This window comes from Azolla caroliniana, unplaced genomic scaffold (genome assembly GCF_043228905.1).
Source record: "Azolla caroliniana isolate FFs.n. ecotype wild unplaced genomic scaffold, voAzoCaro1.0.p SCAF_18, whole genome shotgun sequence".
In the NCBI taxonomy this organism is placed as follows: domain Eukaryota; kingdom Viridiplantae; phylum Streptophyta; class Polypodiopsida; order Salviniales; family Salviniaceae; genus Azolla; species Azolla caroliniana.
This window is the reverse complement of record NW_028230453.1, coordinates 3,409,347-3,431,209: the sequence shown is the minus strand read 5'-3', so window position 1 is coordinate 3,431,209 and position 21,863 is coordinate 3,409,347. Positions and strand designations below refer to the sequence as shown.

Sequence of the window (21,863 nt, the reverse complement as noted above, 5' to 3'; positions counted from 1 at the left end):
ACTCCTGGTTGATTGAGTTAAAGGCAGAAATGAAAAGTCTGTATGAGTCAATACCTGGAAAATTGTTGAGGTATCTCTAGCTCATATCATCAACAACATCACAGTTCCTTGCATGTTGAGACACAGTGTTCTCTCTAGAGTATACAAACCTACTGGATGATTTCATACAAACCACCTGAACAGGACCAGATTCACAGATTGTACCACAAAACTAGAATTATGAAAACATTACATCACTGATAGTCTGTCTAAAAGATCAGATTCAAAAAGAGAAATTTACAGAATTCTTTTAGAAGAACCGAGTCCAAACTGAATTTTCATGACTTCAGATCAAGTGATGTTTATTATTATGCAAAAGTTATCGATAGGAGGGACTTCAGCTTATGAGAGTGTAGACCAAATATTTCAATAAGGTCATTAAGGAATGCATTGTCAAATTCATGCTTCATTCAAGTCAGCTTGACTCAACCAAATGATCACGCATTGACGAAGACGGGAGCAAAATTTACTCTGCAAAAATCTGGCTCACATGCTGCTCAATGATCTCGCTCATAGTCAGGGTTCTCTTTCAATATGACAAACCCCTCAAGAACTGAAGATAGGGGGATATACCTGTGATGAGAGAATCAATATGAGGCATAGAATATATGTGATGTATTGAGTGCATAAGAAATTTGCAAATTCGATACTTCTCTGTTGCAAGCTCAGCTCTTTCGCCAGAGGCAAGAAGGACTGGAGTTGTGAGTGTTCGGAAACCTGTAATAGTTTTTGGACAACCTGCCTGTCCTACAACATCAACAGCCCGTCCTACTCTTACAGGTACTGGAAATGATCTCAAGTTTTCATCCAATGTCATAAGCATTCGTGGCTAAACACCAAAAGATACAAACATTTTTCTGTAAAGAATACCACATCTTTCAAAAGATAACACGAAAGAGTTTTCGACATATATACCTGCATTGCCAAAGCAAGAAAGTAAAGTATGTAATGATACTTCCCAAAAATAAAATATTTCATGTCCAGGAATGCATGCAAGACTGTAATTAGTCCACTCAAGGCCACACTACAAAACAAAGTCAACATACGACCATTTTGAGAATAAAACAGTAAAATCTAAAATTTACTTCCTCTGTTTCAAACCTTGACAGCAGAAACCGATCCGAATGGTAAGGATTCAGCGACAACAACCCCTTTCCCATATGTACAAGACCTTGAGCAATTCTTATCTGCAAATAGACTACAGTAAACAACAGCAGTTCCAAATTAACATATTCATTTTTGTAATTTGTTAGCAAACTTACACAAAAAAGAAGTGTTGGGTTTTTGTAATAGTCGCTCGATAAACTATGAAGCATCCTAGCAATTCGAGCATTATTGGTTCCTGCTCCAATCAGCCCTAAACCAAATATTGCTGTCTGTTGAACATAATATCCCAAGTCATTTAACGAACAACAATGATCCATATCATGTGAATAAATCTGTTCAGGGTAGTAAATACCATGGCTACATCCAGATTACCATCATGACTGAGCCTACTCAATATATCCATGATATTTATCTGAAAGAGAGAAAGCTAGAGATTGAGCTTTGACTCAAAAAAGTGGACAATATGGTGATAATATCATTATCAGGTAAGTGAAATATTGACCTTTGGATTGGATATTGAAAGTATGCCCAGGGCGAGTGGGACAGTCCGCTTGATGTGTCGCTCGCCATATTGTAAAATGTGCTGCAATGAACGTATGGCCATCTCAAGCCCAATCTCTTCGGTCATGGCTACAAGAGCAATCCCTAAAACAGCAGAAGATTGGTAACTCGCGGATTTTTCTGTGTGTTCTCCACAGAAGCCTAAAAACTTTTGGACCTGCCACACAAAACCAAAAGAAATTGCAATGTGCTTAGTGCGCTAATTTCCAAAAGCTATACAAAAAGTTGTAGAGAAAAAATAGCAAAAGTAATTACCAATAAAACATTTCCTGTTCCAGCATAAGCACACAGCTCCAAAGTTACTTGAAGATATCTTGCTATTTTCTTATTGACTCTTTGGGCAACCTTCATGCTCTCAGCCACTTCACCCTGGAATGAATTTCTTACTACCTCTCATCTCTCGGTTCTAAACATAGTCTCTAAACATTTTCATTGAGAAGGGGTACAGGGCAAAAGAAAGATGATTCATTGTTTCTTTCTCTGGATTTCAGACAGTCTGGAGCGTTCCATGCCCCATATGCTCTCCGATGTAACAGCTATTGTGAAATAAGGTTGCCCACGTTTTAAAGTAAGACCAACATCTCATTGAAGTTAAGTAGCTTTTCCGAAGCTGTCTACCATCTAGGATGGGAGTACCTTGTGCAAGAGGGAAGCACAAATTCTTTCACAAGAATTACTAATGTAGGTACCATTTTCTGACAATGCATGTTGTATAATAGATAGGTATCTCCTAAATAATATGCTCGACGAGATTGGATAAGAAACTCCTCAACGAAGCAACACATACTGACGGAGAAAAGAGGTTCAAACTGTCATCTCCAAAAAGCAATGTGCAAGTGATTTGAGATAAATGAGAAGATGTAAGGTGGATGATTATGAGAACTGGCCTTACAAGACCTAGTATGCACCAAACTCTAAAAGTCCAAGAATACATAATGTACATGTATGCATCACAATGGAATCCCGAGCATACAGCAGTATTCACTATTTACCAATACACTGTATTTTCAGCCCAAACTTAAGCAGCTTCATTATTTTACATTAGTAATAGAGCAGTAGTTGTAGAACGGTAATCTATTTCTATGCAAATCTACTCCTTTACCATTTTTCCAAGGTAAAGTAAACCCAAGCCAAGACATAAGAATCGTGCAAGAGGATCCAAAAGTTCTGCTTCACTTCGTTCTATCAACGCAGTAGTGATTGTTTGTGAAACCCTATAATGGCAAGATCCAGCATAAATAATCCCAAGGGATAAGGCAGCAAATGCAACAGTATCTAGGCTGTTCTCTGAATTTGTGACCAAGGGACCAAGAAGAGAGAAAACCTGCACAAAATTCGTTACAATATCACAATTCAGCATTGAACTACCTATTAAAAATAATAATAATAATTTTCTCATACATAAAAGCTTTAGCAGCAGACCTCTTCTTTATCAGTACCAGCATAAGCCAAGCCTAGGCCTATTATAGCACTAATACGAATCACAGGATCCTCGCTTTCAACATGACCATACAATAAAACATAGGCCTACAAAATGAGAATGCTCAGTTCAAGGACATCCTTGTGACATAAATTATCAAGATAACTGCAAAAAAATCACAAAAAACTGTGCAGAGTCTGTCTGATTCTATGCAGAGATATGTAAATGATGTGAAAACTGATGAAGCCTACAGTAATGTGAGGATAACTAGGTTTGTGATTTTTCTATCACTTGAACAAGCTGTGAAATTGAAATTTGAGATGCAATAATTTGAATTCATGGATGTTTCATTCTTGAGGCATACTTGACATTGATTAAACATTCTTCAGTAATCAAATACTTACCCATATGGAAAAAAGTAAGTTGCCTTGAACATGCAATAACCACAAAAAACAAATTGCTGGAATAAAATGAACATTTGCACCCAAGCAGCTCATAAGTACATTCCGTATAGCTCCCTAAACCCTAAACCCTAAAAATTCTTCAGAAGGAGAACCCAGAAGCATCCAGTGCATGAATTCTATGAACCACATAATCATTGAAACATATTTCAGGAAAAAAAGAAAGCATCCAGAGAATAGAGTTTGTGAACTGCAACATCAATACTCACAAAGAGTATGCTTTTAATAAACGAAAGTAAAATATAACAATAAAAAAAAGGAACTGAATAGAAAACTCTAAAATGATCACTAAGGCCTTGACTCCCGACATCAGGAACAGATCATGGTATGGGGGCTACAAAAATGAATGAGGTAAACTTGAAACGATATCATCATCTAATTCTACCTTGACGAAGTACTCTCCCGATACATAGTATAAAGCAAAGCTTCCATTCTGTTATGTCATCGGTGCTCTATGAATCCTCACGATGTGAGATTGCACGTATCAGAATATTTGTATGTATGATAACCAAGACCAACCCAAAACTCTAAAATGATCACTAAGGCCTTGACCCCTGACATCAGGAACAGATCATGGTATGGAGGCTACAAAAATGAATAAGGTAAACTTGACACGATATCTTTCTAATTCTACCTTGACAAAGTACTCTCATATATATCATAAAGCAAATCTTCCATTCTGTTATGTCATCGGTGCTCTATCAATCCTCACGATGTGAGATTGCATGTATTAGAACGTTTGTATGTATGATAAGCAAGAACAACCCAAACCTAACTGTTCAGTTATTATCATAGTCAAAAAGTACAAGATTTATGTACCTCCCATGGTCCAATAGAAATTAAAAGAAGGCACCAAAAATAATACTGAAAAAATGTTCATGAAACATATGATAATGGCACATTTGTATCCCAGTTGAATTTCAGAAGAAGCTAAAGCTAAATGCTAATAACCCAGTACCAGGTGGAGCACAGTTGGAATGCCATAAGTATTTCCTTATTAAACACAAGATCATCTCAAAATACTACGGAAAATCGAAAGGAAAATCCTTTGAGCAATTATGGGAGTCTAGAACTGTAACAGGTTGCCGCATTGCAATGTTTTAATTGAAATGGCCGTTATGTCACTTACAGGATCATATTCATGGCGTCTACCGCTATGCATGACTCCAACGCCCAGAAGAGCACCAGCAAGAATATGAGTTTCAGATGTACACAGATATTTATCGATTTGCGGCAACCCCTCATCAACATTCCACAAGGTGATTAATCCCTGTGTATAGACTTGAGTATGTTTAGAATTCAGGGAATTAATTCAAGAAAGGCGTCATTGGTGAAAAACAAAATCACTTTACCAAACTTGCTGTTGCACTGATCTTTCCATGCTCCTTATTCTTGGAAAGCCAGTTAACACTATCAGTTCCTTCCACAACAGGTGTCATTAGTTTATCCTGTCATAGATTAAGCAAAATCATCAATATTTTACTCATGAGAAGAATAATATTAAAGACTTAAAAGATATTGAACACCTGTGCAAATCCTGCATTGACAAATGCGTTAACAAATGTTGCAGCCAGATTCTGCCATGCAGAATAAACAATTGCACTAGAACTTGGTTGACCATCCATAAGATGTACCTACAAGCAATGTTAACTTTTTGAAAAAAAAGTTCATCGATAATCCATTTATTTGAAACAGCAAAAGCTTTGTCAAACCTTATAAATATCTTCAGGACTCTTAGGTTCCATGATCTCAAGATCTCGAGCTAATGTAAGATACCCCTCACTTAACTTGGCATTATTGATGATTTCTTGAAGCAACTCTTTCTTGTCTTCATTGCCAACGATCATGTGATCTTGTATTCTGAAAGCTATTCCCTATATTTTCAAGCAAATCCAAATCAACCCATTGAGGATGGAAACGAAGAAAAATGTATAGAATAAATAGTGCATTTTTTACCTGTCTGGCTAAGATATAGCAAAGTTGCTGCAGCATTAATGCATCTCTGCATGTTGACAAAGTTCCCTCAACAAGCTGTATGTCACACAGCATATATTACATGATGTTTTCAACAGCCTTTCTCTCTACATAATTTACTGACCCGCAATTTGTCCATTCGCAATGCAACCCTTAAAGCATCAGAATACTGCTCCAAAGACATATAGACAAAATATGCAACGTCTAGCACTGGTGTGTCTTGAAGATCCGGTACATGACTACAGATAAGGGTAAATGAAATGATAAGTAAAAGCATGCTATCCTGTATACATTCATTTTACCTCATTAGAAACTGGAGCTTCGTGATCTACACATAAAAGTCCTACTCTATCATTGTTTTCATGAAGAATATGTAGGCATTTCTTGATGGATCTATAACATCAAGAATATGGTACACTATTTCAACCTATAGGCTGTGGTCAAAGTCATTCCAGCACAGAATATAGCAGGACTCTAACTAAAACCATGGTAAAATACTGCATAGATAAGAACCTAGCAGCTGCATGTAGCCTCATGGAGTTAACTATCCATTTCATAGATATTTGCTGCTCCCCTATAGTAACAAGAACATTATTCTGGGCTTAAAAAGTTTAGAAAGATAGAAGCAGAATCTACTCCCTCTTGATTGTAACCCCTTTGTAGTGTTCTGATTGGGAGCCTACTTGTGAAGTCCTTACTTGAGTTATCGCATGAGTAGGGGTGTTATGGGGCTAAGGAAACTTGTAATTGTTCTTTGCTAATGAACTTGTGTGGTGGTATTGTTGTCCTTCAACAACTTCTTCATGTGTCTCTTGATCTCTAGTAAGAATAATCCCAAGCACCGTTGGTCCTCATATTCCATTACTTTGTGTAAACCCTTGGTTAAAGAGGTAATGGTATCCCCCTCTTTATTAAAACAATGGAAACATAATGTTCTTCTGATTCCACTCGTTGATGGCACAACTGGCAAATTCTTTCTTCCAAACAAATGCATGCATCTCTGCTTACATCAATCTCTAACTGATGTGGAGTGATCCACATTGCCCTCTAGCATTATGGAATGCATGCAACAGATGTCTAAGAGGGCTTGATGATGAATCCATCCTTTCATGTGTGTAAAAAGTGTGCCTTACAGTAGCAAATTCTTTCTTCCAAAGGAATGCTGCATATCAACCTATCTCAATCTCTCACTCGGTGTGGAGAGGCCCATAGCTTCCCTATCAAATTATGGTTTAAAACCGGTCATGTTTAGATGGGGAGAATTGAATATATGTTGGAACAAAGCTAGAGCATTTAGACATATGCCATGTGACTAGAACCATTGTCGTGTTTCAGGATATCCACAATGATATCTCCATGTTCAACAAGTTGTTTTCAAGACATAAGTGCTAACTTGAGTAGATCTTTGTTTAAGGAGCTTGTAAAGCTGTTGGATACCAGTCACTGATCGGAATAATGCCTCAATGATAGATATAGATATAGATATAGATCTGGATATGGATATGGATATGGATATCAATAGATATAGATATAGATATTACCATCCTTAACAGGCCAATGACCCCTGGAACCCTAAACTGCACAGAGCTACTTGCTCTCGTCCGGAAGATGGGCTTGACAGTTACTTAAAAGAGTTATTTCACATAATATCTCCATGATACTCCTGCCCAACATGAGATAACTTTCCTACCAGGATTCATAGTCCCATAATCAGTGTCCCAGTAATGGGAAACAACATCTTTATAAAGCAATCATTGTATAAAAATAAAACCCTCAAGAACCTTGCAAAGTCATATCCATAATCCATTATTCACAAAAAACATGATGCATTGACGATATTTCAAAATTCTATTCATGGTAAACTAATAAACATCCATAAATACTCATTATAAATCATCACAAAACAGAAAACCATCAGATATCCAAAAAAAATCTATTATTTACACTACAAAAATGCAGCACCAATAACAAAGAAGGGGATACCAACCCACGGTAAAAGGGATCTCATAAATGTCCATTCCCCATTTCTAAAAACGAGGAAAAAAAGCATGATTTCATGCAATGAAAAACTGGTATTTTGTTTAACGATGTGCCAGACAAGAAAGCAGAGAAGCATTCCCATGCAAGTGGATCAATTTGAGAGAGAGAGAGAGAGTTAAAAGAAGCTTCTATTCATGAGCGAGGTTGAAGCAAACTTTGTTGAACTCATCCTTGACAAGTTAGGCCACTATATAGAGTGCTGACAAAGGAAAAGACAGCAATTTACAATGTTGTGCAAATCAATATATTTTTGAAATATCGGTTACAATTTGCAAAGTAGATGAATCAATAACATTTTCAGGGAGTTAGTTTGCACAAGCAAAAAAAATGCAAGACTAAAGGTGGAAAAGGGATGTAGCCCCAAAACAGACTGCATTCAGTTTCATGTTTTCTCAGGACCAACCACAGATTAGTTCTCCTCATAAGATATGGTTGAAACCTCTGGAGATGGCAAAGATAATCATTCACGGTGCACATCTTAGCTAAGTTAACTGTTGGTTGATTCTTATTACCTTGCAAAGCTTGTCAAATATGCACATGTTCTTTTATAATTTCCCTTGTTTATGTGATCAATAAGTAAGTCCAAGCGATCAACCTAGATGAATGCAATCTATGAGAAGAGTTTCATGAATATAATTTATCTAGAATGACTGAAAATATGCACACCTCCAACAAAAGGTCCACTGCTTCTGGTTCTGCATTATGCTACAACACCATAAACATTTAAGATGGCATGGAAAGTTGCAAAGAAGACAAAGAACGGACTGCAGTGGTCACCTTCATATGGAAGGGCACAATTTGATTGACAAGATCCAGAAGATCATCCACTGGTTTACCTTCCTTCTGGAAGCCACAGTGAATTAAGATGTAAAAACAATTCTGCAACTAAGGTGTAGTTTAGGACTGGTGCCAAGGGTAGTCTTCATTTGTTTTTTACTCTCCTCCCAGTCTCTCTTAGGAATTATCTGAATTTTGTGGCCTAGTCTACAAGCATCTAGGCAACTATATCTTCTAACATCCACTTGAGTAGTTAACTCAGTAAAATCCAGCAGCAGCACAAATCGTTTTCGAACTCACCAAAGATATCATAAGCTACTTAGTAATGTTTTAATAACATGCTTAAAATACACATACCTGACGATTCTGGAATTCATGACTTATTTCGCCAACTAGGTTCCTGAAAAAAAATTATGCCATCATTATAATGCCGGTCTCTGTAATTTGGATTTGAATCTCATTATCGATTGACCTGACATATCCATGTCCCCAACATCCAATATCCTCAACGGATCCCAGTAACTTGAACTTTAAGCTTGTCTTCAAATTTAGAATGCTCAGTTAGAAAAGCCAAAAAGCTGCAGAGTTGGATCCTGTAATCTGAGCCACCAAAAATATATTCCTACCCTTTCCCCTTCTTTTGACATGGTCAATGCAAGGACTGAGATTATATCAGCCAAGTATTTCTGAAGAAAAAAACTCAGTCAAATAACTATTGAATACACATCACTCAAATAGTGAATGTGACATGTGTACAGCCAATACCTTATTTTCACCATCTAACATGACCTCATAAAAAATCAATAAATCTCTATAGTGTGGCCTCAAAAATTTCAATGGCTTTGGTACAGAAGTTATTGAACTTGTAGAAGCTTGGATTTCTTGCCTGCAAGTTGCAACAAGCAGCTGGGTAAGGATTAAAAAAGTTATTGTTTTAGAAATCCGCCATGCAAGGTTATCATAATTTAATAAATAGCATAATATAATGAAATCTTATAAAAACAAGGTATATGGAATATACTAGAAACTATGATAACCATATATGCTATCACAGAGTGTGAGCAGACTATACAATCAAGAAATTAATCATAAATTTTCTGTCAATGGAGAGAAAAATGCTGTATACTAAGCTATGTTGATAAATGCACGTATATGACAGAAACTCTAAGGTCAAAAGGAAGGAAAAAACTAATCAATTGAAAACCATACATACTTGACTGAGTATATTTATTTATTTATTTATTTATGTATCAAAAGAGGAAAAATATGTGCCAATAAAGAAACCCTTTAGTAAAAAGGCTAGCTCTGAATATGAGGAAGATCAGAATAAATCATGATACGCAATGTGCATTATAAGCATATACTTCATCTTTGAGAGTCCCACTAAAGCTCCAAGTCTTTTTATAGGACATCATTCCAAAGACGAGGAACATTATATAACCATATAGAGCCATTTTTCAAAGATGCCAAAAGGTCATACAATATTCCATAGGGAAGGCATTCAATTATGAATTATACACAAAATGCATTAGTAGGTTGTATAGAATAAAAAGCTTTTGAGGAACGTGAGACATTAGAATTTGAAACTGAACATTAGAAAATGTGTTAACTACTAAGTGATTCATGTGTGACTAGGTGATTCCCATGAGATTATAACTTTAATGTGTTAACTACTAAGAAGCAACATAGACATCTACACAAAATGCATTTGTAGGCAGTATAGAATAAAAAAAGGATGTGAGACATTAGAATTTGAAACTGAACATTAAAAGATACATACATCCTGGATTCACAAAAGCGCACTTCAACTAGAGAAAAATGCATCTCAGAATCCATACAACAAAGATGGACTCTAAAAACAACAAATACTAGGTTGCAAGTTGTGTAACAAAACTTGTACTCTCATCACTGATAATTATTTTGATTCTTGTACTCACTGAGAATTATTTTGATTCGAGTGTGACTAGGAGATTCCCAAGAGATTATAACTTCAATATTAATTACTACAAAGCAACATAGACGTCTACACAAAATGCATTTGTAGGTTGTATATAATAAAAATCTTTTGAGGAACGTGAGACATTAGAATTTGAAACTGAACATTAGAAAATGTGTTGACAACTAAGTGATTCATGTGTGATTAGGTGATTCCCATGAGATTATAACTTTAATGTGTGAACTACTAAGAAGCAACATAGACATCTACACAAAATGCATTTGTAGGTTGTATAGAATAAAAAGATTCATAGACATGAGACATTAGAATTTGAAACTGAACATTAAAAGATACATACATCCTGGATTCACAAAAGTGCACTTCAACAAGAGAAAAATGCATCTCAGCACCCATACAACAAAGATAGACTCTAAAAACAACAAATACTAGGTTGCAAGTTGTGTAACAAAACTTAAGGGAGGAAAAAAGTTCAAGACACATGCAACATTGGGATTGGAAATGAACATCAGAAGCTATATATAGCTGGATTCACAAGCTCACTTCAACCATTGTAAAATGCATCTCATAATCCATACAACAGACATGGACTCTAAAAGAGCATGTACTCAATAGTAAGTAGTAAATCAAAGAAATTAAGAGACCCGCAATCTTGAGCTTTGGATCTGAGTTGCACATAAGTATGAGATGAAATAATGCACAGAGACTGGATAAAAGATAAACAGGTCACAAGAAAAAGAGAAAAATATTCTCGAACTTGAATCGATACTGCCATTTGAAAATACAAAAGATATGATTCATAAACACTAGAAAAACAACTCAACAATTTATCACAGGAAAACAAGAGAACAAGAGAACAAGAAGCTTGAATCCAAATAAATAAGAAGTCCTCTTCTTTGCAAAAACATGAAGAATTAGAAAATTGGAGTAAATTTTGAGCTCTCCATGATTCACGAGCCTTGTTCAACCATTTTAGAGTCTTTAAAACAGCCGTGGATTCTGAAATAATAGAGAAACAACTTAACAACACACATCACCAAAAAAATGAAGAGAACAGCAGTCCTGAATACAAGTGAATAAGAAGCCATGCTTACTTGTACAAACATAAATAATTAGAACTTTGGAACAAACATTCATGAATTCATGATTGACAAGCTCATTCCACCAACTTAGAATCCCAAATACAGCCATGGATTCTGAAATACTAGATAAACGACTTAAATGAAGAATTAGAACTTCGGAGCAAACGCTCAACTGTTCAAGATTGACAAGCTTATTCAACCATTTCGAAATCCTTAAAATTGTGTGGATTCTGAAATACTAGATATGCGACTTAACAACACATCACAGTAAAGGAAGCACGCAGAGATTTTGAATGCAAGAGAATAAGAGATAAGTCATCCCTTTTTGCAAAAACATGAAGAATTAGAACTTTCAAATAAACATTCGACAGTTCATGAAATGAGAAGTTCATTCAACCATTTCAGAATCCTTAAGACAGCTGTGGATTCTGAAATACAAGAAACAACGTAACAGCATATCACAAAGAATGAAAAGAATAGCAATCTTGAACCAAGTAAATAGTAAACAATGCTTCTAAGAACAAAAATGAAGAATTAGAATTTAGGAACGAACATTCATTACTTCATTATAGATAAGTTCATTCAACCATTTCAGAATCTTGAAAACTGCTGTGAGGTCCTATTCTGCATGAAGAACTAACATATACTAAAGCAAAGATAACAGAATATTGAGCTTTGAATCAAGTTCAATTACAACGCCTGAGAGTGAAATGATGCAAAAAATACTAGCTACACAAACGAGCAGAGACATATCATAAAACTGACATTAAAAGAAATGGCACAGAGACTGTAAACGACCAATTACCTAGACCATTAACCATCAAAATGAATAAAAAAGCATACCTCCAGCTCTCTAGAGCAATCTCGTACATTAACCATCACAAGAAGTCATACTTCGTACTTTCCAAAATCTATCTTGAACATTAATATTCAAAATGAATGCGAAACCATACCTCATGCTCTCTAGAGCAAGCTTCTGTACTCCTGAATCTGTATCCTGCAAGCGTTCTACATAGAGGTCCAGCTTTTGCTTCAAAGCAAGATCTTCTTCGGACTGAAATATCACCATTTCGGATGAATGTACAATCATCTATGCAAGTAAGAAAACCGATGAATGGAAGAAAGACGAAGAGAAGAAGGAATCGTGCCAAATATTGGTATTTTTTGCCATCCATTGGATTAACTTTCTTTGTTCTCTTTGTTAGAAGGGAGCTGAGCGTTGTTCTGTTCAAATGGAACGTTCTTCTGATTCCGGTTCGATGAGGAGGAGCTATGGCGAGCTTCAGCAGAGAAAACAGACAGAAACTGTGGCGTTCGTGTACGCCTGCCTTTCGTTACGTCTCGTGGAAACAAAGAAAAATGAGAAAATTCAAATAACTTCGTCCAATAATGAGCGAAATAAATGTAATTATTTCTTCTTCTTTTTTAAGTATTTGTGTGTAAGGTGTCGTTTTTAGAAATTTCAGAAATACCCTCCCTTTTGTGTTGCTTAAAGCTTTCACATAAATAATTTAGGAATTCGGTTTCAGCTTAACCAAAAGTTTGGAAGTGCTCAACTTGAACCAAACCGATCCCTGAACTAGTTAAGCCGAATCGATTTAGCCCAATTCATCTTCCATAACAAGAGTGATTGTGGGTACAAACTTGTAGCCGGAGTTCACACATGTGTGGGACAAGCTTGGTTAAAACGTACTTTGTTGGAGTTTATATGATCAGGGTTTAGGGTTTATATGATCACCCCACCAAATACTAGGTTAGACATTTCACACAGAAATTCCATTGTTGTGATAGGGTCAATGTGAGACTTGGATAATTTGAGTTGCAAATCCCATTAACTCTTCCACAAGCCACGTGCTTATCATGTTAGATTGAATGTGATTTGCCTAGAGCTTGATGAGAACCAATCCTCAAGGGTTTACTCATAATCATATTCAACATTTCATTGCTTCTACAAGTCATTATTTTTGCTTAAAGAAGAGACGAGGCAATCATACTCAATATTAATTGCATTAATGTAGGCGAAGGTTGGGGCGTGAAGTGGAGCCTCTCACCTTTGTCTGACGACAAACGCCAAAGTCGGAATGGTGGATTACATGATGAACTTTTTTGAGGCTTCCATCGAGTACTTGATGGGTTCTCTTGTGTTATGATTGTTTATAGAAGCACGATGTTTTTGATAACATGCACAATTCATTGAATTTGTGTGTTGGTAATATATCATCAGGGTTCATATGTAGTAGCCTTTTGTTTTGATAAGATGTTATGATTGTGCATAGAAGCACAATGTTATAATTTATTGATAAATTGCATGATTCGTTGAATTTGGGTTTCACAAAGATTGGACAAGGGTAGGAATCAACAACAATTCGATTTTGGCTTAACTGGTTTGGCCAAAGCAATTAGTATTAAACTAATTTAGCAACCGTTTTGTCCAAATCGGTTGACGCTTAAACTGGTTTGGCCATAAATGGTTCGGTTTGGCTTGAGCATTGGCAAACCGAGTAGTGATGGCCTGGTTTCGGCTCAAACCAAACGGAACCGTTAAACCTTGGCTTAACGATCTATTGATTCGAAGATAAATAAACAATTTGGTTTGGTTTCAAATGTTACTATTCGGTTTGATTTCAGTTCGGTTCGGTTTTGAATTTCATGGTTTAGCGGTTTATTGGTTTCGGTTTTTGTGGTTCGGTTTATATGTTAAAAAATACTCCTAAAATTTTCCTATAGTCTCTAACTTTCAACTTTTAATTTAAAACTAGCTTATTAAATTTTATATGCATTATATGTAGAGTCTCCTTTTCATTTATGATGATCAAATTTATGAGAAGTGTGATGACTAAATTTATGATAAGTAGGATGACCAAAATTATAATAAGCATGATGACAAAACTTATGATGATTTTCTCACACAAATTTATAATAAGTATGAGGATCAATATTTGTCAAAAATGGTTTGGTTTGGTCCTATTTTGATTTATAATAAACTGGTTTGGTTTGATTCTAAATTTTCCGTAAACGGTTAGGTTTAAATGGCTTCATAAATTTAAAACAAATTGGTTCAGCTTTTATTATGAATAAATGGGTTGGTTTGGTTTCATGGCCAAGAAACCGAACCGAACCACCAAACCGTTTATCAATGTTTTAACGGTTTGGTTTAGGCTTGTGTTGAGCCATTGCCGATTCCTAGACGAGGGTTCATATGCACTGGCCTGGCCTTGTCTCCGTGTTTTGGTGAGTTAGTCGACAATGAGGCCACTCTAAAACACCATGGACATTGGACACACACCATTTGTTTGAGAGTTGTATGTTTTTTTGTGGGTGATGATAAGGTAAAATGGGAACAGATCACCATTTGTTATAGAATTTGTGAGGATAAACATAATGATTTCCCATTGTCTAAAAGCATAACAGAACCATGTATTCCAAAGACACAGAGCTCTTCTGTGATGCCTTTCTCAGGGACCCTTCCCAATCCCGGAACAACAGAAATGCCAAGGTAAAAGAACATCAAATCCTTATTACTAACTATCTTAACCTTCACGACTTTGTACCTCTTTTTATGGCTATTTTGTTTGAAATCATGTACTACAGAGAAGCCCAGAATCAGCTGATTTCTTACACAAGAACACACGGAAAGGGCTATGGATTGATGGGCAACAAAACCCCTCTTGTGTCCAACCCAAATCAGAAAGCCTTAAATGGGCACATAAAAAATCTCATCAAAACCTTCCCAAAATGGACTTCCAAGAGAGGAAGTCCCTTTTGGATATTTTAAAATCATGTGGAAAAGAGAAAGACTTGTCCACAACCACAAGAGTTCATGTTGATATAGAAGAATTCATCTCAAAGGATGTCTATATTGGCACTGCACTTCTTAGTGCATATGCTAAATGCGGTGCTTTAGAGAAAGCACAAGAAGTGTTTGAAAAGCTCTCAGTTCGGGATACGATCTCGTGGAATGCATTGATATCTGCTTATGGCCTCAAAGGTCTCCATGAAAAATCACTAGATTGCTTCAAACAAATGCAAGAGGAGAATGTGAACCCAAATTCAGTCACTTACATTTGTATTTTGAAAGGTTGTACTCATGTAGGTTCACTTTCCATTGTAGATGACATTAATGCTGAGGTTCGGAAACAAGGGTTATTGGCAAAAGATATTGCTCTGGGTAATGTCTTGGTGGACATGTATGCTAAGCACGGTGCATTGAAGAAAGCACGAGAAGTATTTGAAGAGCTTCCGATAAGAAATGTTGTGTCTTGGACGACAATCATCACTGGATATCTCCAACATGGATTCGAATTCGAAGCATTGAAATGCTTCAAACAAATGCAAGACGAGGGGATCTCTCCAGATTCAATAACATACATTTGCATTTTGAAAGCTTGTGGTATTGTAGCGTCTCTTGAAATGGGAGAAAACATTGATGCCGAAATCAGAAAGCAAGGGCTACTGAAAAAAGACCTTGTGCTTGGGAACGGATTGATAGATATGTATGCCAAGTGTGGTGCACCTGAGAAAGCACAAGAAGTTTTTGAGCTTCTTCCGGTGCGAAATGTTATATCGTGGACAACACTTATAGCTGGATATGTCCGCCGAGGTCTCTGCCATGAAGCTTTGGAATGTTTCCGAAAGATGCAGGACGAGAAGCTCCTCGCGGATGTTGTAACATATATTTGTGTTTTGAAAGCATGTGGCATTGTAAGATCTCTCGATATCGGCAAAGAAATAGATGTCAAGGTGAGGAAGCAAGGCTTATTAAGGAAAGACATAGTGCTTGGTAATGCTTTGCTAGACATGTATGTCAAATGTGGTGCCTTGAAGAAAGCACGAGAGGTATTCGATGAGATTAGTTCTGCTGGGGACATTGTGACGTGGACAACGCTAATGGCGGGATATGTTCAACATGGGCTCGGTGGAAAAGCCCTTAAATGCTTCTGGAATCTCAAGGAGAAAGGAGTTTCTCCGAATGGAATAACTTACATCTGTGCTTTGAAAGCTTGTGGCATTCTAAGCTCTCTCGAAACAGGCAAAGCCATTGATGCTGAGGTTCGAGAGAAGGGTCTGTTGCGAACAGATGCTGTCCTTGGTTCGGCACTTGTAGATATGTATGTCAAATGCGGTGCGCTTCCAAAGGCACAAGAAGTATTCCAAGAGCTACCAGTACGAAACAATGTTTCCTGGACTTCACTTATGGTAGGATATGCACAACTAGGTCAAACTCAAGTTGTTTTTGAACTTTACGATGAAATGAAGGCTGAAGGCATTTCACCCGACCTTGTGACCTTCCATGTGTTGCTCACAGCATGCAGTCAGGATGGCCTATTGGAGGAGGGAGAGAAGTTGTTTGATGAAATGTGTGGTGTTTATTCTCTAACCCCAACACGGGAGCATTACGCCTGTATGATAGATCTATTCGGTCAAGTTGGGTGCTTAGACAAGGCAAAAGATTTGCTGGATAATGTATTATCATCTTCAGATCGGCGTGCACTATTCTTGACCTTATTAGGGCATTGCCACACATCAGGGAATGCGGCGTTAGGGAGATGGGCTTTTGAGCATGCAGCGGAGCTCGATGAGAAGAGTGCTAATGTGTATTTTTTGTAAAAAACATACTTGCAGCATCCATTGGGAATGCCTACTGAAGCAGATCTCTCTTTGAAGCTTGGAGAATGGGGGAAATAAAGCATTATCGTGTTGTGAATGGTGAACTGACATATAACTAGTGTCTAGAGATGTGCACTCAACTGTATAGGCCTTTACATGTGCATCAACTATACTAGGGTCATCCTGAAATAAGATGAATATTAATTTTTTTTAAATATGTATGTCAATGTTGAAAGTCACATAGAACATCAGTGATCAGATTCACACTTTTTCAATATTGAACTTAATATTAGTGATTTGCTTCATGATCGAGTTTGTCCATCACACCCAAAGCCTTTAAAACCAATTGCATTGGTGTATGATGCGCTTTATTTTGCTTTCTATGAATGCCGGTTTATGAATGTAGAAATGTAATAAGATCTATTATACTCTTTAGAATAAACCCTAATTTGAGATGAAAACATGGCTCTGATACCATTGCTAGTTATATTTTCAGATAATTCATTATTGTAATATTACTTGTCTTAAGCCTAATCGATACACTCACAACATAATAGAGATATGACGTGCAAGAAATGTTATTGATATGATACCATCCCTTTTAATTGATAATTAATGCTTAACAAATCGGTGCTTCAAAGTTATTCTCAAGTAAGTATGCATTAGAAGCAGACAAGTATCACCACAACCTTTCACTAGAGAATTAGAATCAAGACAAAAGATATTACCAAGCAAGTTAAAATATAAATGATTTTACCCATAAATGTGAAAAAGAAAAAGAAACATTGCATTAGTATCTACAAAACCTTGAATGCAAATTGCAATGGGATCCAAGTCCACTATAAAATCAAGATCAAAGTGACGATCTCAAAATGCAAGATATGAATGTGTCGATGTTCAAATCAATGATAAAGTATGCCAAGGTTAGATCAACATACAAGATTGAGATTTAGTAATTTTAAGATTTAGTAAAAGAAATTGATGAAGATTTCAAGATCAAAATTGGTGTTTGAATAAAACAACTAAAGGTCAATAGATAGGCAATATCTTTGAATAAATACCTTATGCGCTCAAACTCATTTTCATCTCATGGCAAAACCATATATTCATATGACATGTGTTCCATGAGCCCTATCTAGAACATCTAAAGTTTGAAAAAAAATAGTAAAACATCTTGAGGATGGATACATTGCTATTGGTGTACAATATATACAAGTAACACATTTGTTTCAAAATGGTTATTCTTGTTCTTCTTTTGAATGTCTCCAAAAGGTGATTAATTGATTCATCTTGTTAATCGAGGATGTAGACATAATGCATGTTGACACTTTGTGACAAAAAAAAACAGGGTTTGCTTGCAAAATAAATTGTCTACTTACGTCCACACCTTTAGATGTACGATTGCCTTGTTGACATAAACTGTTAGATTGAATGGAAGTTCATTTGAAGTTAATATGAGGTATACATGCCCAATTGTGTAATCGTGACATCAAAACTTTCCTCTAGGATATTTCCATAATATATAATTATTACGAGAACACAAGTAGAACACTTTTGGCTAGTCAACAATATAGTGATGCACGTGTCTCCAAGCTTTTCTTTTTTATGAACATATAGAGAGGGTCCTCATGTGTATGTCTCAAGAGGACGACATGCATGCACACATGATATATCTTCATTTCTTGGATAATCAATATACATAATTGATGGTATCATTTAGTTTTAAGTATGTATTACATTCTCATAGTTTCTACTTTTTTTTAGAAAACAAGACTCTAAATTAGAAGTGTTTACGGGGTTTAGAATAATGATATACTTGCAAATAATAATGCAAAGGGAAGGAAACCCTCCGATATTAAGTGACATAGACTCGTCTTCTTACTTAAGAAAGATGTTATGAACAGTCAATGTAAGGAACTTTCAATATGTATTAAACATTATCTTCAGTTGGTTCATAAATTAAAACTCTTTCCTTGCCTCATCCTACATCCCTCATCGTCACGTCTACATCTTCGTGGTCGTCTCCCTGTTCAAACTAGTTTATTAAGGATACATGAGAAGTTTTATCATATCCGATGTCTATCAAGCTCTTGGCACATGTTAGGAAGATTACTCATTAGACTATTACAACTTGATCAAACGAAATGGATAGGAGATTCCAGTACATGCTCACGCTCACATTACTCCTCAATGACTGTTGACACAAATCAAGAAAATGTTTGGCTATTTCTATGATGAAGATTTTTGAAAGGTTGACCCAATTTTTAAATGAATCGAGGAAGTATGACTAATATTCACCAAAAAAATCCAAATATTGCATTTTTGCATCATCGACTTTATTTTATGTTGTTTATTCCACCACATGCACACGCTCACGTTACTCCTCAATGACTGTTGTCACAAATCAAGAAAATGTTTGGCTATTTCTATGACAAAGAATTTTGAAAGCTTCACCCAAAATTTAAATGATTTGAGGAAGAATGACTAAGATTCGCCATAAATTTCCAAATATTGCATTTTTTGCAACATCAACTTTATTTTATGTAGTTTCAATGTTTTTCACAACCTATAATTTCGCGCAACCATTCATATGTAGTAAGTTCAAGAGGTTTCTTGTTTTTTAACCTTTATATGTTCATGCAATGCATATGATAAATGAATGGAACTTGAAAGACCAAAAGATATCATGAACATGCAAAGGGAGGTACTAAAAGCAAATGAAATTTAAGGTAGATTTTGTTAAAGAATAATGAATGAACATCAAACCATGATCACAAGACCACAAATAATGGTAAAAAAGTTACTTACTTAGGCTCAACTTAACAATTCAATTGGGTCAGAAAATTTCTAAACAATCAACCAAATAAGATTCTCAAAATTTTCACCTACTCTAATGAATCACAAATAATTGGCCATCAAATCCATACATAAAATATATAATAATGTTAAAACAACTCAAAGAATTCATTTCAATCAAATCATCGCGTTTTTTAAATTAGTCACACAACTCGTTGAATTTCTTATATGTAGAGGAACTAGAGTTAACATCATTTGTAATAGTTAAACTTAGAACCATTAGATGATTAAGCCACATTTTGATCTTTCTTTGAAGTAGAGCATGCCATAAGAGTCTAATACAGAAGTCCATATGTAGGTGGGTATAATCACATAAAAATTCTTTGCCTCTCATCCATACTACCCTACATTTGTGGATCTACACGCACGTGTGATAACACTTGAACTAACACAAATAGCGTCACATACACACATGGGTAGATTGCACATTTGGAAACAATTGTGAGATTCTAATGACAATACTATCATGGTAGGCTCTATGTTTATACTGAGATTCTAACTACAATACTATCATGATAGGATCAATGTTTATAAAACTCTTCAATCTTGCAAAAGAGATTTGTAAGTAAGTAGAGAAACATGACAAAAGAGCTATAGGCCAAGGCAATTTTAGATTGAAACTAGCCACATACCATCTCATTATCCTTGAGGCGTAAGGGAATAGAGTCTATTTGGCTATTCTACTTCTTGTGCAAACAACATCATGTTCTTCCCATGGGATGTCAATGCTCTTGGGCACTTTATTCATACCTTTGAGGATTTTTGTAACGAGAGTAACCCATTAATAAATGTAGGGAAAACTCATACACATGATAGTCAAGGCCAAGCTACATTGTTTACTCATGCCTCACTTATAAAGATAATGTTATAGCACATGTGAGGGCTTTCAAAATATCAAGCATCAATCTCCTTGCTAATCATGATTGGGGCACATGCATAGAACACTGATTGAAAATAGGGCAAGTTGTCAAGTTGTCAAGTCTTTGAATCCAAATGCAATCTCCATAAACCTCGTTGATGCCAAGCAAAGATAAGTCATTTCAATGCATTTGTCATCAATCTCTTGCTATCATATGGTGCGACCATGGGAAGGAAGTATGCATGCCTCATTCTAGAGGGAATGACATCAAGAAAATACACAAGATGTTTCTATGATGCCACGTTTGGGTCAAGGCAACCACATCATACTCTAAGTGATGCTCCTCGAAATGAGGGTAAGAGCTATCAAACTAGATGATATGATAAATCATAAGGGTACAAAAGTTTGTGGCTGAATAAAGGATGGAGGAAAGCAAAGGCAGGGATTGTAACCTCATGACCACAATTTATTGGAATATTGTAAAGTTGTAGGGGAGTGAAATTGCAATGTTATAAATTCTTGGAAAGCTGTAAGAAGTCACATTTATTCTACATATGTAAATCTAAGTGTATAAAAAGTTACCCTAATTAATCTCTAGCATATCAAAATTAGTATTGGTTTGTTTAATCATTTGCTTATCCCTTGACTCATTTCATTGTCTAATTCCATTCTCCTCTCTTGTTGCCATCTTCACCCCACACAAGTTCTTGGGTTATGAATGGTTACTCTTGTCATCCAAATCTCATCATCTAAATCCTCTTTGATTATTCTCTCATCCTCTCCAAATTGTCCTCTACCTTGATATTCTAATGCCTTTGACAATTAGTAGCAAATTTTAGAAGACAAATAAAAGCAAGAATCTCTCCTCTAGCTTGGTACACAATACATGCAAACGGTTTAAAACATGGAATGTGGTAACACTATTTGAATTGCACACATTTGATATGGTCATGACACACAAGAAATCATGCCCTATCGATGCGGTCACAAATAAATGGAGGGAGGATACCAAAAATTAGTTGTTGTAATCCCAAGAAATTTGATCACCTATCACAAGGCAAATGCATATTTTCTCACCCCATGCCATTTAACATAGTACTTAGATCAATAATCGATTGGATACCAA

At 36.0% G+C, this 21,863-nt stretch overlaps 2 protein-coding genes across 2 annotated transcripts; one reads left to right on the top strand and one right to left on the bottom strand.

The window, feature by feature from the left end:
* Window positions 1-243: 243 nt before the first annotated feature.
* Window positions 244-12,795, bottom strand: LOC147852112 (26S proteasome non-ATPase regulatory subunit 2 homolog A-like). Its single transcript, XM_087333986.1, has 24 exons — window positions 12,369-12,795; window positions 9,145-9,265; window positions 9,006-9,065; window positions 8,852-8,919; window positions 8,737-8,779; window positions 8,380-8,445; window positions 8,269-8,307; window positions 8,115-8,197; window positions 5,687-5,801; window positions 5,545-5,619; window positions 5,301-5,462; window positions 5,115-5,222; window positions 4,941-5,036; window positions 4,718-4,858; window positions 3,130-3,234; window positions 2,810-3,031; window positions 1,963-2,076; window positions 1,649-1,864; window positions 1,499-1,558; window positions 1,302-1,415; window positions 1,141-1,226; window positions 955-1,063; window positions 690-868; window positions 244-612 (listed from the first exon to the last, which is right to left on the bottom strand). The coding sequence occupies exons 1-24, from the start codon at window positions 12,503-12,505 to the stop codon at window positions 537-539; spliced, it is 2,595 nt and encodes an 864-aa protein (XP_087190112.1). The 5' UTR covers window positions 12,506-12,795; the 3' UTR covers window positions 244-536.
* A 2,000-nt stretch (window positions 12,796-14,795) lies between these two features.
* Window positions 14,796-17,456, top strand: LOC147852111 (pentatricopeptide repeat-containing protein At3g09040, mitochondrial-like). The gene is made up of 2 exons (XM_087333987.1): window positions 14,796-14,911; window positions 15,007-17,456. The coding sequence occupies exons 1-2, from the start codon at window positions 14,831-14,833 to the stop codon at window positions 17,020-17,022; spliced, it is 2,097 nt and encodes a 698-aa protein (XP_087190113.1). The 5' UTR covers window positions 14,796-14,830; the 3' UTR covers window positions 17,023-17,456.
* Window positions 17,457-21,863: the final 4,407 nt, after the last annotated feature.